This window comes from Pezoporus wallicus, unplaced genomic scaffold (assembly GCF_028554395.1).
Source record: "Pezoporus wallicus isolate ANWC-B61680 ecotype Strahan unplaced genomic scaffold, APGP_CSIRO_Pwel_v1 contig_4901, whole genome shotgun sequence".
Classification (NCBI taxonomy): Eukaryota; Metazoa; Chordata; class Aves; order Psittaciformes; family Psittacidae; genus Pezoporus; species Pezoporus wallicus.
Window position 1 is genome coordinate 346,023 of NW_026640354.1, and position 17,975 is coordinate 363,997.

Sequence of the window (17,975 nt, forward strand, 5' to 3'; positions counted from 1 at the left end):
TAATTTAAAGTAGTTAGTTTCCAAAAATTACTAATGCTTGAAAAATGAGCTCCCAAAGATGCTTGAACTTGAAAGTTTGTAGGCTAAAGTCCTAAATTAGGTAAGTTCAAGTACCTAATGCATATGGAAATTAAAAACTGAATTTTCTGTATTGACACCAACCATAGTCATAAGCCAGAGTATTTAAAAATACTGTAAATAGGAATGCTCAGTTTTTACACAAGCAAGAGGTACACAGAAGCAGATAAGAATGCAGAACTGGCCTGGAAGAAAATACAGTGAGGTGTCAGGCTGCTCCCCAAATGCTACCTCACACCACCAGAACTGAGTGATTAGAAAGAATTCCAAAAGCTGGAACAGTGCTGGCCAACGTGCCCTGATCTTCAGAATCTCCTTAGAAAAAAAAGACTTCTGAATAAAATATTTAATTTTAATAAAATTAAAAGAAGAAAAAAATAGGTAAAATTGGTGCACGCTAATTATACAGAAACCAGAAGACTTCGGCAGAAATGCTTAATAGAAACCTAAATTAAAAAAAAACCCTAAACAACAAAATCTTAACAGCAACATAAACCAGCCCACAAACAAAAACCCCCAGAAAAATGGAAATCTAGAATCTAATTTTCAAAAAGTATCCTGTTATATCTCAGAAGAACATTGTCTAGATGGAGGGTTTACTGCAGAGGTTACAGGATTAATTCACAAAACCAAGTTCTTATGCACAGTTGAGACCAGACTGCTTCATGTCTACTCAGTTATTCACTGTTTTTTTTAAAAAAATGATTATGAGTTTTTTGTATAAATGTTTGATACACAGTAGTGTGCTTTTGTTGATCCAAGTCAAGACATCAAATATAGCTTATTTTTAGTGAGCTGAGGCACAGTGTAGATTATGATACCTTCTAAAGTAGAAATGGCAGGTAAAGAAGTTACCAATATTTATCTAGATGCATGGTTGATTTTAGACTTTTTGATTGGTAATCTAACATCTACTTTTCTATGGAGAAGAGCTGCCCCAAAATTACATCTGACTGCAGTAGTATTTTTCCTTTATTTTGAAGCTCTTGAAGGATGCAAGAGAATAGCGTGTAGTCAAATCTTTTGTTCATCTGTTTTTCATAAAGCTTTCATTAGTAGTGTATTCTCAGCCTTAGAGTGGCTTAAACTTAGAACGAGAGGATTTTCTTCATGTTTAAGAAGTATCTGAGTCATCAATGACAAAGAGAAAATCAGCATACCCCCTTCCTGTTGGGGGAAGTCATACAGAATTTACTGAGTTTTCTTCCTGTTCTCAGCCAAACTGTTAATTGTATTCACACAGTAAGTTCCCAGGGATGAAATGCATCAGATCATTACTGCCTTTTAGCAGCCGCTACAAGTTGACTAGTCCCACTATGTTCACAGGACACAGTCTAAGATCCTGAATTTTACAAACGCTTGCATGTGCACAGGTCTGTTGGCTCAGCACTGCATAAAGTGAAAAGCTAATTCATTAGGCAATGATGAAGTCTTTTTGTTTCACCTTAGAAATCTATTGTTTTTCCTTCTCTTCCCAGAATGAAAAAATTGTTATTAATGACTGTGGCTTAGGTTATTCAATACTGAAATTATGGGGGAAAAAAAAAACATTTTTTTTCTTTGTATTTACAATTCCTTCCAATTATTTCTTGTTTCCTCTAGGTTTTTTAAGGTTTGTCAACAAATGGGGTGGCTACTCCATAGAAATTCCCGTTTCCTTGCAAAAGCAATAAAATGAAATTGGGATTGCACTTTTGCAATTTCTGTAACTGTGGTAGTGTACATATTTTTTTTTTACTGCTATGTAAATTGCATATGTTTACATTTAAGGGAATTTATAGGCATCTTGACTTTTTTTTTTTGTTATTTACAAGCCCTGAACCCATTCCATAGACTATTAATCTATTCTTTTAACAGTCCCACCTTTCAGAAAATAATGGTTGTGGACTAATTATTTTTCACTGTTTCCCACTGGTGTTCTTAGAACTGTCCCTTGAATGCATTAATGATGCACAATCTATGTATGTCCTTTGTTAAAAAAAAACAAACCAAAAACCAATTTTGTTGCTGTCCTGATGACCTGATGCCTGTTTTTTGCTGTGCATTTTAAAGCAAAGTCAAATTTATTTCTTGTGCTTGCAATGTCACCTTCTTGCTATTAAAGCTAATGTTTTAATTTGGGGGGGGAGGGGCACCTTATTTTATCCCAAGGTAGCTCACATACTACAGTTAATTCTTTGGTAACATCCCAAATGGAAAAGTACCATTCATTTATGTGCTAGGACTTACAGGGACACATCAGGATGTAGAAAAGTTTTATATTAAGTTTTGGTATCAAAGACAGCTTGCCAAGTAGGTAGCAGATAACTACAGACTGCTTAAGATCACTGCGACTTTGTCTAAAATTTTTCCTAATTCCTTCCTTGAAGGAGACCTGCTTTTTAAATCTGGTCAGCCTACCTCAAAATGCAATACTGGGTGTTGGAGAATAACCGTAATAAACAAATAGCCTATTAGGTTTCCTGCTACTGTAATAAATTCATTGCTGTGACTGCCTCACTGCACTGTCTCACTGCATTATAACCATTCAAAGAGAAACAATTTTGCTTTAAATCTGCAACCTCTTGTTGGGCAGTGAGGTCAAGCAACTGTGTTGGGCTAAAAAACTTATGACTCATTAAGTATCAAAATGAGATTTATCGATATAAAGGGTGATGTGTTAGCATTGTTAGCCACAACACAGCATTAGATATTGTTTTTGGAAATAAAACATTTTTTTGTGCAGGGTCTGGGCTACACCTGACCATTTTTTGGTGTGCAGCCCAGAACCATTACATCAGTGACCTCTCCTAAATAGAAGCATAATTATGATCCTAAGAAAAAGGAAAACTATAAAAGAGAGTAATTTAAAATATGTGCATGGAATCATACTAAAGAAGAAATGAAAAATTATAAATCAAATATAAAATATTCCATCTGAAAAAACTTGGACAATCTTTTATATTTTTAATTTTCCTTAGTAATGTACATCGGGTAATTTATTACACATTTTGGGGCAAAATTGATCTTTAACTAAAGAAAAGCAAAACTGTTGATAGTTTTGTAAGTGTTAGAAGGGGAGGACATAAAAGGCTTAAGAGAATACATCAGATCCATGATTCTGTGAATGTACTTCCCAGTGTATGTTCAAAATTTCTGTATAAAAGATACTTAATTTAACTGTTGCTTTGTTTCACTGATATTTTGATGCACTTTATAATAGTTGCTGTAAGTTTCCTGAAGTAACTGATGGTAATCTGAAATAAACTTTTATTTTTCTCTTAATATTTTTATGGTGATTCTGTAATGGAAATATATTTTTATATACAGACTGATGAAATACATTTATCAATTGCAGTCCAAGCTTTATGATTAGGCAACAGTGTTGTTTATCTTTCAGCATAGCTTTTTTCATAATTTCAGTAATAAGAGCAGAAGTTCTAACTGATTTAAAGGAGGAAAAATAGAAAATGTATTTGCCAACATAAATAGTATAGCATAATCACAATAGTCTTTCATCTGCTAACAAAAAGAATATAACGAATGCATCTACAGCAAAAAAAACTAAAAGACTGTGTAATCAGGAAAATAAAGTAACATATTTTTACTGCAATAAAAATAAAAGTGCAGCAAGACTCAGACTGTTGCTTAAGGCATGTCAGGCATCCAAAAACATCCAGCATACAAAACATACTACGCATATATGTACAGGGTCAGACCCTGTTTCTAATCTCATGCTTTTCAGATCAATGGAAAATATGCCTAAATCAACTTCTAAAGTATTTTTAAACACATTTAATAGATATTGAAACTTTTTTGGTATGAAGTTACACAGAAATCTCTCTCACAACCACATGGAAAGAAATTCATGTTCTTAATTGCCAGCTAGCAAAACTTGAGGATGGTCTTTATAATGGTCTCAAACCATTAGAAAAGGAAACTGTTTTGCAGCTGACATCCTTACAGATACTTTGCAATAATCATTAGAATCAAGATCTTTATGTTGGTAGAGTTGTCTAATTTAAAGAAACACATAAAATAAATGGAAAATACCTAATTGAAATTGTTTCTAAAAGGTGATACATCTTAGAGGAGGATCACCTTTTCTCTGCCTGTCTGTTTCATTAGATAACCTGTTTGTCTAAAGCTTTAAGAATACTTGGGTTTCAGAGCAATTAAGGCAATCTTTTATCAAAAGTTATTACATGTTTCCTGTAGGAAACTTTTGTATATATCCACTCATGGTTATAAAAATAAATTACACCAAGGGCATGCAAACCAGCAGATATTAACCCATGTGCACACAGGCAAAAATACACACTAAAGCAAAGAAAGATCAGGTTTATGTACAAGGGATTTTAGCATAATCATAATGAAAGCAGAGGCAAAAAATCACTACATCCTACCTATAGACAGTGTGCATGACTTACTCCCCGACTGCTCATGCTGCTGGCACAGGCATTGTTTGTTTCTTTAAAATTCCCCTTCTAATCAGAACTTCCTAAACCTCTTTCTCAATATACAAAGGAGATTAAAGATCTAGATGTGCTTCTGTCTGTGTACTTCAGTTGTTAAGTACAGTGGTGTACTCAGTGTCATCTGTGAAGTGGAACCAGTAAGAACATATGTAGGAATGACCGTACGACAGAGAAGAGAATCTACCCAATACAGGCTTTGAAAGATGTGAAGGACACATTTCATTTGTCCTTCTGCATAGAGGTAAGTTGTAAAGATGTAAAATGTCATTGGCATATGATCTGAAAATCTCATTTTAAGGTTGGTCTTCAGTCACCACAGTGCATTAGAAAGCTGGGAGTTTTTCCATATTAACGTAAATAATCTTCTCTAGAAATAAGTTTCTTCTACCTGAGTTAGAGTTCACTTTGCACTTTTGAGTAACTTTTCTATACTGGGATATTGCTGATGTGTTTCTCTGTCTTTTCTACAGTTCCTTCAGTCTTCCTTCATTTCTTATTTTTAATCTCTCTGGAGTCTCTTTAACTTGTCTGTATTTTAAAGTGGGATATTCAAAACAGGACGCAGTACTAATGTAGGTCTCTCCAAAACTGAATAAAGCAAAATGACTCTCTTCTGCTTCTGACAGATCCCTTTAATAGATCCTAAAATATTTGTCAAAAAAATCATAGTTGGATCATGGTCATTTTGTAATCCTACATTAATCGCAGGTCCTTTTCTGTACTGTTGTTCCCTAGCCATGAGCTATCTCTCATTTTTGATTAGTTCAGTTGATTCCTCCTTCTGAAGTGTATGATTTTTTACTTGTCTTCATTGCGTACCATCTTGCTGGTTTTAAATAATTTATTTTCATTTATACAGATCCCTGTGAACTCTAATCCTGTCCTTAACCTCAGAAGACTGGAATATGATTCCCAAAGATGTGTAAGAAGACTTTCATATCTGTGTAAAAGTCCAAAGTTCTTTCCTCTTCTCCGTCTTTTTCCTCTTTTCTACAAGATGAGGAATGTCATTCTGAGATACTATTTCCTCTGCTAGAAGGATGTGGATGTCCACTGCTATTTTTGAAGATGTCACTTACATTCTTTAATGGAGGTGTATCCTAACAGCACCAATCCACATGAAATACAGTAATTGTCAAATGGTGGCATGAATATTTAGAAGGCTCAAAGCAAGATGAAGTTTTCTTCAGAATTGTGTGGATAGCCAAACTATGATTAGTAAGATTCCTATGAAATAAGAGGTAAGAAATACTCATGGAGTAGAGCCTCAGCCCTGATAGTCTATAGAAAACTTCGGGATAAGCAGTAAGAGCCCTGAGAGAGAGGAGGTTAAAGAAATGAGAGTTGTCTTGTATTATACTATATAAGGACATCTCAGTGGGAGGGGATGTTTTAACTCATAGTGATTTGTGAGTTCTGCAGGATTTGTTAACAAGCTGTCCCAGTTTATAAAGTGGCCTATCACAAGCATGTGTTGTAACTTTAAAGATTCTCTAAGTCTTTATGCTCTTTGATAAATGACAGTGTTATGTATTCTCTCTTTGATTCATTCCAGGCATATATAATCCTTATCATTAGCTGCATGTATAAAAAATGAGATTAATCTGGTTGTCATTGGTGTATTATTCCTAATGGGTACCATCAGGTCATAGTCTCTTTCAAGCATTCACATGTAGCTGTTAAAAGAAGGAGGCCAAGAGGCCAGGAGACAATGGGGTCAGGGAATAGCTGCTACCACTCCAAGTCCTGTCAGAAATCATTACAGCCCCTATAATAACACACTCATGTCACATAAAAATGTCTGTAGCATTGCTGTTGATTTTGTCAAAAGCTAAGGAGATGTTAACTGCTCTGAGCATAACCAGGGTATGATTGGCCTGCAGATTTTTACAGGAGTGGGTTAGACTGGTTTTAATGCTTTACTCCTTTTTCTGTGAAAAATTCTTGAGAGTCACTTTGGTAGTTACTTGTCTTTTCTGGGAGCATGAGGTCTACAGGAATTTTTAAGCATATTGTGAACATATGTAAGCATATTACTCAGACTAGTGCTCAGAAAAAAGATACTCTTCCTTTTAATATTATGAAGACATTAATCTCCATTTCTTTTTTTCAGAAAACTCTGTAATTTGTGATTAAATTTGCTTGCTTTAATATATCAAATTCTGTAAATTTCTCTAAAAGGTACTTAGATCACAAGCACCGTTTTATTTAATTTTAAACAAAACAAAGATAGAAGCCATGAAAACTGATCAGTTCTCTGTCAGTTTGAAGATGTATGTACTTTGACTAAGGTTGCTAAAACGATGTGAAATTTTAGCAGCCTGTTTAAATTACGGTTACCATATGAGGACATTTGAAGTGGAGCTGACCTATTATTAATGTCTGTCCTGTTTGCTTCCTTGTAGTATTGAAGCTAAATGTATTGATTTTCAGCATAGAAAAGTTTTAAAGTGCTGTATCAGTTTTCATCATAAAAATTCCAGACTCTGTACCACCCACAAGGATGAATAAAGATTGTAATCATTCTATGGAAAAATTCAGCAAGTGAAATAGAATCTTCTTAAGAATATATTGCATAATTTCAGGGAAGGAAAACTAAATCTTATTCATTACTCATCAGTAGTTTTCCAATTGCCATTGAAATCATCAACATTACACTTGAAATATATTGGGAAGAAATTCAGTGCTGTAGAAGGTTTCCTTTATTACTGCTTGAAACTTTGATCCTTTCATACAGCAGAAAATTCAAGGATGCCTTCGAGCAATATATATGCTATTTATATTAAACTGTATTAAAGTGTTTTTGTGGTTTCTGATTTACAATGTTTTCATAGTTTTGAGGTATTTTGAGTTCTGCTACTGTCCTCATCAGCTTATTTAATAGCAACCCATCAGCTACCGTCTTCTCCTCCCAGACACACTCAACCTTGTTTTCAGTGTCTATCCAATACTGTCTCACTTCTCCCTGTGACTCCTGCACTAAATGCAGTCCTTCAGCTTCTTGTCTGTCAGTGTTCAAGTTCTTCCCCTCTTTCTCTCTGGCTCTTTCCTTTTATTCAGTTTCTGTTTTCAGCTTCTTTCCTCCTACTCTTTCAGTAACAAAATCCCTCATGTGCTTCCAACAGAGATTCTGCAACCCTTTTCTTCCACAGTTGCCACCCCATTCCTGCCTTTTGTTTTGGTTCCCTCCCACTGCTGCTTTTACTATATTAGTTAGGTTACATGATCCATATTCAGTAAGTGAGGATACAGATAGATAGCTGAAATTTAGCTAGATGAATAGAAAGAAAATCTTATCCCTATTTCTCGAGTCTATTTTCTTCTAGTACCGTAATTCAGTGTGGTAATAAACAGCATTCTTCTTTTCTTGTATTAGCTAGCACATGTCATTTTGTTTTAAAAATGTTGCATACATACATGTAAGACTGAAATAACAATCCAACATTAGTGCAAGAACCTCAAGAAAAATATAATTAATGCAACACAATGTTTGAGATTTTAAGCCCAACAAAAGCCAGACCATTTAGAGCTAAGGTTCCCATAGCAACCTTACTCTGTCTCCTCCTGTGTCTGTGTGATAGGGCCTGTTTTTTACATGACCACGTATTGCTATAGAACATGCTGTATTATTCCATAAATAGAACATCAGTTTAATAGGTGATTTAACTACACAAGGACTTACAAAATTATGTATGTGTTTCAAAGGAAATTGCATCAGTGTGGCTTGCAGAGGTACTGTACATGTATGAATACTAGAAGAAATTTTCATGTAAGCTTCAACATGATGTTATAACATCATTAACATCCTTCCTGCAAGTGAATTTTTGGCATGCTTTTAGTTTCCCAATTATCTGTTTCCTTGTATATATACAAAATATAAAGGCTAAATAATTATGGGAGGAAAATTGTTGGTACTTCTTAAAAATAATACCAGAAGACTCTTCAATTTTAAGTGATTATTTTCCAGAGTAGGGAGCTATGTAAAAGCATATGGAAACTCAAAAGAGGAAGGCTTTTGTCAGACTTGGGGCCTGAAATCATCACATTTAACTGTAAGCACTTAAGTAAATGGAGAAGTTATATGTACCTTATAATTTCTGTACAATTTAGGAAGGCAGAAGAGCATCTCCAGAGCAAGATTTAGTTTTCTGGAGATGTGTTTTCCCTTTTGCCTATCTTACTCTACTGAATATGTGGTAGGTCGGGAGAAACCAGTCAAGATTCCTTCCTAGCCCAGTTTAACGCTTAAAGTAGGATAAATCCAAGCTGCATTGTCTGAGAAAAAAGAATTAGATTTTCAGATAATTCTGAGTACTTTATGTGCCTTATGGGTTAGACACAGGAATCTCCCCAGACTACAATGATGTCTGATCAATGTTTAAATACATGACTTCACCTTCACTTTGCAATACTGATGTGGCCTGGGTTAGATAGGACAACACAGACCATCTCTTTTGAGTAGGTATAGAACAGCACTGTGATTCGTCTGGGTTTACACTGACTGCAGAAAGACAAATTATACCTTATTTGACCAAATATTAAAATGATGCAGACAATATTACTTAATTTATACATAAAGAATGCTGGAAGAACTTCATTTTTGTGTGTATTTAAACCAGCAGAATGAGTTGACGTTGATTCAGCATTTTACATTCTTCAGCTGTGACATTTTTCATAGAGGACTGTCTCAGAGAACCTGGAGATATATTTTCACAGACACTGGATAAGGTACCTCAGCATCCAACTCATGAGTTTTGATTTCTACTTGTGGATGCTGGGTTAGGCACTGCAGCTCAAAAGTAATTAAACCATAAGTTTTTGTTGGATCTAGGTCAAGGTGACAAAAGTTGAGATCCCTGGTCATTTATGCATAGCCTTGAAATGTATGTTTGGAATTGAAAGTGTTTTGCATGACACTGATACAAAACTCTGGCAAACCAGATGTCAACCAGTTAATTTGGAAAGGATTTTAAAACAAGAATAATACAATGAAGAAAACCAAGGAATAACACAAAGAAGTACTCCTGACAAAAAGGAAATGCCATCCACTTCCTCAGCTGGGCTGCAGAATACATTTTCCATATTCAGTATATTTGTAATAATGACCTACAGAGAATACCTGGTGAATGTTCTGACAATTGTTAGAAGCTAAGCAAGTAGATCCTGCTGGTATTCAACCACTGCTAGCTCTAAAGAAATCTGACACTCATCAATTAGATGACTGGCAGATTCCCGAAGTATCTACTTTCCCATAATAATATATAGAGAACAATAAGGCAATGTATCCAAATGAAAGTGGGTAGCACTCTGAAATATTGAACAGCTCCCCAGAGAAATAATAATGAGGAACGATTCAACTATTATCATCTTTCTCACAGGGATATTACAGGGCAGTAATTGTATTGTGCTGTGCTGGATTAAACTTTGTTGGAACTAGCACATTTAATTGTAAACCTTCATTTAAGATAGAGAAAGTTAAGGCTTGTTTTTTTCTTCACCCAAACAAAAAGCAAATGCATGAGACCCTAGAGGTCTGAATGCTCTAAATGAAAAACTTTCATCTAGATACAGCTCATGGAGGCAAAGTGGGGAAATAGCTGAAAATATGTAAACAACAAATAGAAACATAATGGGGAAAAAAGCTTGAGAGTTTGAAGAATAAGAGTGTGTGACTGCTGTTAGATGTCAAGGCTTGTATGTCAGAGCTAAATGGTTTCTGATGTTATGAATAGGGGAACTCTTTAAGTTATCTAAATCCTGTTATGCCCAGGGAAGTAGGGCCTTGCAAATTCTCTTAAGTACAAGCAGTAGCAACAAGAATATTTGACCTCCTTACCAATTTGTCCTTATTTGATACAGTTCACAGCTCTCTAGTGGGTCAATATACCTTTAACCTATGTTACAAACTTCAGAGACAACAGCATTATTATTTCTTCTTTTAAGACAGAAGTTACTTCAGCTTCTCACTCATTAGGAGAGCAGCATCCAACCACCAACACTGGCCAGCACGTGAGGAATGCCATACACTTGGAGTAACTATCCTGAGACAAGAATCTTGGTAGCCCTGAGGGTCCACTGGCAAAAGTGTTGTTTTCTCACCAGGTTTTAAATTGGTTATTTTTAAAAAACTTGTTCACACATGGTTACTTACGGGCCTGTAGCGACTGCCTGGAGGAAGCGGATTTTGAAACAGGGCAGCAAAACATCTTTCCTACGTTGCCAAGGGAAGGGCCCACGTGTCGGAGAGGACGGGAAAGCTTTGACGTGCGGGAAAAACCGAAACAGTTTCTGGTACGGAGCCAAATTCACCTGTCGCGGCAGTCTCCAGTGGAGGTTCCCTGGGGCAGCTCCCTCTGCCGGAGCCCAAAGGAACGTCTGTAGCCGCCCTCGCAGTTGCCGGGATCCGCCCAACGGTCGCTCCAACTGCTGCCACCAACCGTGGCCTCAGCGGCAGGGCCCGGCCCGGCCCGGCCCAACTCCTGCAAGGCATAGCCTTGCCTCATGAAGTAAATGCGGGTAGTGGAGCCGTCCCCCAAAGAAGGGTTTCTGACGCATTTGTGTCTATGTAATGAGCAGCTACACTTAAATACACCCACTGCGTTACCAGTTACGGTTCCAGTGAACCTAAGCATTATTTTCAACTGGAAAAGTCACAAGCCTTTTCTTTTCTTTTTTATTTTTTTTTTTTTTTTCAGGCAGTGTGTCAAACTGGTGCTGTTTTGCTCCAGCTGTTTGTTATAACCTTCATAAACATCTGCATTATTCACCATGTACCATATTTGTAAGTATACTGGTCATAACACTTAGGTTAATATAAATATATTAGTCTTGCAACACTGAGGTTGAGATATATATATATATGATACCAGCACTGCAACTAATAAATGTAATAATTCAATTTCTATAAAACAGTAGTAACCCATAAGCAAAAACTGTACTAAAGTGTATGTTGAATTACCCATAATCTATGTGTATATGTAAGAACAGTCTGCCACCAAGGGTAAGCACAAAGAGATAAAGTTAGTTTTATCATCAACATTTGCCTTTCTTGGGTCATGAAGGTTTTCTTGATGCTTTTACACTTCACATGTATCATCTGCAAGATGTTTGCGAGACATAATGCCATGGGCAGTGTCAACATGTAAGAAACCATAGAACCATTTTGAAACAGTGTAATGGCATTCTGATATAGGTCTCTCTCTGGTTTAAGAAATAACCACCACTACTGCCTTAAGTTAGAAAACTTAGATGAGCTCACAAACTGTAAACTTGTATTTCAGAGGTAAAAATTTGTGAACATCTCTCTGCAGCAGAGATAGGGTTAGTTTGCTAGAGATCTGCTATCTACTGATTGTCTTTGACATGCCTAATTCTTAATTGGAACTTCTGGTTTAATAATTGCTATTGTATTTACAGCAATATCATAACTTGTTTTCTTATAGATCCAAACAACAAAGACTAGCAATGACGTAGCAGTGCTACAAGGTGCACTAACCTGGCTGCATGAGATAAATTAACAGACTACTACTCTTTTGTTTTGATGCACCATTAACAAAGTTAACCAGCAGTCAGGTGGAGAGAGGAAAACCCATTTTTACTCTTGTTCAATTTTCAACTGATCACTTACACAAGATCTTGAAAGAAGTTGATAAAGGTAATTCATTCAGGTTTTAGACAGAAGCTGTTGAATAGCAGCCCTTTCAATTATGGAAGCAAAGAATCTGAAGTGCTAAAAATCGTAGAGCTCAAGCTGAGAGGAGAAAGATACTGAGGATGAGGCTACATGAGGGGAAACAAATTGCTCCAAATCAAGCTTTTAAGTCCGTCAGCAGGATCAGCTGGTGAATGTTTTGGAGAATTTGTCAATTTCCTTGAGCAATTAAATATGAAATCAGAAAATTAGCCCTTGGTCTTAGCTTGTGTTTTAGGAAACAGCTACATAATACAGATAATGCTGACTGATTATTTAAAACATGTGGATGAAGCAGGTATTATTATGAACAAAAATATCTCACGTATATATAATCTCAAATAACCTCAAATGTAAGAATTCTTTTATAAATGCTGTTACAAAAATAAATTTCTGTTACAGGCCCATGAAAAGTTAATGTTTGAACTATTCACTGTTTCTAATGCCTTACAATTCTCCTAATGAGTTAAGAAACAGTTATCCTTATTTAAAGGTACAGAGATGCAGACAGTGGGATTCATCTTTCTTGTCTTTAGATGAATGTAGAACTATAGTCTCCATCTGAGATAGAGGTCTGGCATTCTCTTATGTTTAATGGAGAGAAATAGGCACTTTTAAGGTATGACTCATTTGAGATATTTTTAAATATCTACATTAGAATGAGGTGAATTGCTCTCTCAAATATGCTGTTTCTTCCCAGTAACTATAAAGGGTATCTAGATGTCTAGCTTAGACGTAGATTTCTATAGTATAGAAGTCCCTTTTGATTTGATGAATTGTATTGAGAGACTTACCAGAAAGTACATGCTAGCTGTTTGAGTTCCACAATCACACATACATTGCTACTCATAAAGAGGAAAGTACTGGATAATGTTACATTTCAATGCCCTGTCCATGCATCCCAAGATTATTTTTTTTATTTCTTTCTGATTTTTCTTGTACATACTAGCTATATGAGTTCCAGAATCGCACATACATCCCTACGCTTAAAGAGGAAAGTACTGGATAATTTGACATTTCAATGCCATGTCCATGTGTCTCAAGATTATTTTTTTTATTTCTTTCTGACTTTTCTTGTCTTCTTTAATGCTTCTGGATCCCAGTTTATGTTCAGAATGTCCCTACATGTTGTGCTGTGAGTAGACACAGTCTTTCTGTGCTGGTGCTGAATGCAACCTCACACTGCAAGCGTTCTGAGCCAACCAAGAGTGCGTGCACTCTGTGCCTGGCCCTGGCTAATTAACCATGCCACATAGCAAGCTTGTTAGCTCTGGCATTGTGTGACATTTACCGCATTCACGCATCTCTTGATCAGCACAGAACATAGGCAGGGTGATCTGGGGCCTGTCAGAAGTAACTGAGTAGACAGAGCTGCAGAAGTGTTATAACCCTTCCATCTGCTTTTTCATAGCTGTGTAGTCTGCTTGTCATCTGATTATGATTATGATTATGTAATAATCACAGAGAAGATTGTTGCACATAAGTAAAATAAAAAAGATCTAATGATGTCTTGGAACTGGTGAATTATGGCTTCTTTCCTCTGTGTGACCTGATTGAGTAGACAACTCTAAAGATTACCCAGTCTTCTAAACAGAAAGAACCAAAATTCAGTGTTGCACTGGTGTAAATGACACATAACTAGCAAGAACTATTTTTAAACTTGCAGTCAGAGTAGTTAACATCAGAGGATGTTCTATCCTGAACAAAGAAATGATGTACGGTCATCGGGGTGTAGGTAAGACTGAGATTCTCCAGTAAGATCGCCTTTACTAAAATTATGTGTTAATCTCTTCAGGAAATTCAAGCAACAGTTTCACCTTGTGCAGTCTGCATCTGTAATCATTGCATCCACAGTATTACTCTCACTTTTTCTTAGCTTCATCACTTAATGTGGAAACAGCTATATGACACTTTTCCCTTAACTGTTGTGTTACCTCCTTGGAACAGGGAACTTTAGAGAAAATTCTTTTTTATCCTGTCTCACACAGATGTCATTTTACTTGTGCAAGCAGCACCTTTAATCAGTTTAGTTAGGACTTCTCTCTTCTGTCATTTCTGGAATGAAAATTTCTTCACAACTTTTTCATCTCATATAATTAGGTTGTTATGGCAATTTTTGATGAATATAAATACTGGTGTTAAGCAAGCATAGGAATTTATAGACCTCTTGTCCATGCTTCAAAGTAAAGTGTAACACTGTCCTTCCACAAGTCATTTACAAAGTAAATTAAAGAATTATGTTGATTTTCATTCTCTTATGAAGTTGAAACTGAATAATTACTCTTTTTAAGTTTTTGAAGGAGTGTTCTAATTAGTGAGTTGAAGAACAGAACCTCTAAATGTCAATAGTTAGGCAGTCTTGGCTTTGTAAACTACATATGTGTGATAATAAAAGAGCAGGTATCCTTTAAAATTATTTTGTCACTTTTTCAAATCATACTTTTAAAACTATACTTTTAGTCAGATGGATTGCAGTTGAAAATATTTCATCTTTATGAAGCTAGTCTTGACCAGACTGTGTGCCATTAACATACCTGTTGTTTACAAAACAATAAAGAACCCCTGTCTTGACAGTCTTAATCTTAAAATCTTAAAAATTAGGCTAAACTAACTATGAAAGTATGAACATTTCACTCTTCAGAGGAATTTACAAATATTGTAATGTACCCTGCCATACCAATGAACACAAGGCGAGACAAGGAACCACAATGTTGGGGTAAAAGTAGTCCAAATTGGTAGAAGACATCAAGAGGTATAGCAGTATTTTAAAACAGACCTCTTCCATGACTGGCGTTTAGTTAATGCATTGTAGTGGACTTCTAGAGGACTGCATTTAGTGATGCTGTATTCTCCCAACAGTATCAAGAAGCTGTCATACAGGCAGCCCTTTGATTTCAGTTTCACTTACTGAACTGTCAATTCATTTTTTAGTGTAAGGACTCCAGATTTTATTGATGTAACATTTTTTCTTAGTCTGTCACAAGGGGGCAGATTAGTACTGTTGAAGTTTATAGTGTTTTTTCCCAGCCGTCAGCAGTAGCAATCTGCGTGAGAAGACACGTGCAGACTTATCATTTGAGAAATTTTGAAATACACTGATGCCTGCAGTTTGAGTTTCTTATCAATATTCAATAATGAGGTTTTTATTTGACTGTTTCAATCACAGAATGAGCATTTGTTCTAGGGGATTGTAACTTTTTAATGCAAGAAATAAATTTAAATATAACAGTGGATTTTGCATTCTACTTATCTCACAACTCACATGTTGTTCAGTCAGCCACTGTAAATGGTTAGCTATTGTCACTTTTGTAACTTCTATAGCTTATAAATGCAAATGAGACAGATTTGATTTCTAACTCTTTCACAGATTCTGGTAATCATGTGATAACATTCTGTAGTACTCCTTAAAAAAAAAAAATAAAAAAAATTATGAAGGCAAATTAAACCAGTAGAAATTTAGTTTCATCAATACACCCCTTTCCTAAAAAGCAATCATTTTTTCTCCTTTATTCTTCAAACAGTATATTTTTACCTGAAACTGCGTCCCTCCTTGTTTATTTGCTACAAGCATAACTCAGTAGTCCACCCAGTTGAAGCATCTGTAAAAGCAATCCACCTTTAGAACTATCAGGCCTCTTATGTAAGACAAGACACATGAAAAAACTGAAACTAACATCTTAGTTTTAGCAGAGTTGCAATAAATCTTCACTAGGAGATGGCAAGAAATTTTTGCTGAAATAAAATGTCTCAAACCAAACTAAATAAACTGAACCTGAACATGAATCACATATTGGATAGGGCTTTGAGCAGCCTGTACAGTGAGAGGTGTCTCTGCCTTGTCCTAGGGCAATGGGGTTTGGAACAAGATGATCTTTAAGGTCCTTTCCAACCCAAACCATTCAGTGATTCTGTGCTACAGAAAATTTCATCTCAGATGTCTAAAGAATGAGAAAACTATAGGAAAGAGATTCTATCTAGTAATTTTCCATACTATATATATATGTGTACATATATTTGTGTATAAATATATATGTATGTATCATGATAAAAGCTCTGTCGAAGGAAATGGCATTTGACTGAAACATTTGATGTTTAAATTAATGTTAAAAGTTAAATAAATGTTAAAAATTAAAAATTTTGATGCCAAACTCAAATACAGAATATTTTAATTGATTATATATTTTCATATGTATATATAAATGCATTTTCAGATGCCAGGCTTTGTTACAAATAAGCAAATGCTTTAGATAATCTGTTCTCAGTCTGCAGGTTATACGTATGTGGGATGAAGTACAAAGTGGTGATTGTTCCATGATCTAAAGACAGGCATTTAAAAGCCTCGCTGTTGAAATTTTTGCTCTGTTTTTAAAAGAAAAGATGTCAACTTGCCTTTGCTTTTTTCTATGTCAAAACAGTGTTGTTTAAATTTCTATAATTACTGTGTATACTTCTTGTGATTTTAAGTGTCCCATGGTAGTAGTTAATGAGGGAAACAGAAATGTATTTATCATGCCAAATATTTATTCCATGCTGCCATTACTCCTACTAGTAAATCTGGTGTATACTGACCTTGTTCATTGTACCCAGGACATTATGTAAGGGAAAAATATGCATAATGTTGTTGTGGACAGTACATCCCACGCTTAAATAGAATCAAAGTACTCTTTAAGACATTTTCTAGTATCTAACCAGTGACACAGACTAGATGGCAAACATTTAGTGTACTGTGTTTGCAAATTTTAGCTGAGCTCTCTAAGAAATCTCACTGGATGTGAATGGGCTTTTTACTCTTTATGCACTTTAAAACATCATTCAGGATGTGTATCTGATCTTTTCTCTTTGATTTTGAATTCAGGAACAAAGTAGAATGTCCAGAAACTTTTGGAAAACGGTGACAAAGGTGATGGTAAGAAAGTGTTGGTTTTTAATTCAGTTTTATATTACAATATTCCTAGAAGAAAAATGTTGGAAAATTAATTTTTGATCTTAAGTCAGTGGATTAAGTCAATGTGTTCTATTGCTTAATATCTTTTTGACTCCATAGCAAACACAGTATGGAAGAAAACCTCAAGTAATTTATGCTGTTGTTAAAGGTTATGTTGTTTGACTTAGATTTTTTTGTGATATATACTTATATATACATATGCATATATGTAAGGTGTATGATAGTAAGATATTTAGTAAGTTTATTATGGTTAGAAAATTTAGTTTCTGATTTTTGGGAAGGTATTTTTGTCACTGTTTTACTGATCTCATGACAAAAATTTACGTATTTCCACAAGAAGGCAGAGGGCATACAACTGAATGGGAACTATAGTGTTTAAAAAAGTCATTAACAAACTGAAAAGAGCACCATGTGCTTTACATGCTACTCAGTCTTTCAGTGAAAATAATTAGAACTACACCATCTTTAAACGAAAGCTTAGACTGACAAGGGCTGCTTAGGAAGCATCATGTAACAAAGCATCAAAACTGCTCACTCTGTGATCTCTTTGGAGACCACAGGGTGCAAGTGGAAAAAGGAGAATAGTTTCTGAGAATGGTTCATTTTATCCACCTACATTTGTATTATGATCTAAGACCAAAAGAGTTGACAACTTCTTAAGAATGGGCAGTGAGAGACGGTTGTAGCTCATGTATTCATGAAAAAATGGAGAGTACGTCTTTACTAGTAAATTAAGCTGGTCCAAACTGTGGGCCTGAGCATTGACACATGACCATTCTTTAAATTATCAGAGCAGAACCTGCAA

General features: G+C 35.4%; 1 protein-coding gene across 2 annotated transcripts in view; it reads left to right on the plus strand.

Moving 5' to 3' along the window:
* The first annotated feature begins 17,116 nt into the window (after nt 1-17,116).
* FILIP1 (filamin A interacting protein 1) overlaps nt 17,117-17,975 on the plus strand; it is a 131,965-nt gene continuing 131,106 nt past the window's right edge. For both annotated transcript variants that reach the window (XM_057418841.1, XM_057418845.1), the window contains exon 1: nt 17,117-17,131. In XM_057418841.1, coding sequence (XP_057274824.1) covers nt 17,129-17,131 — 3 coding nt within the window. In that variant the 5' untranslated portion in view covers nt 17,117-17,128. The remainder of the gene's footprint in view (nt 17,132-17,975) is intronic.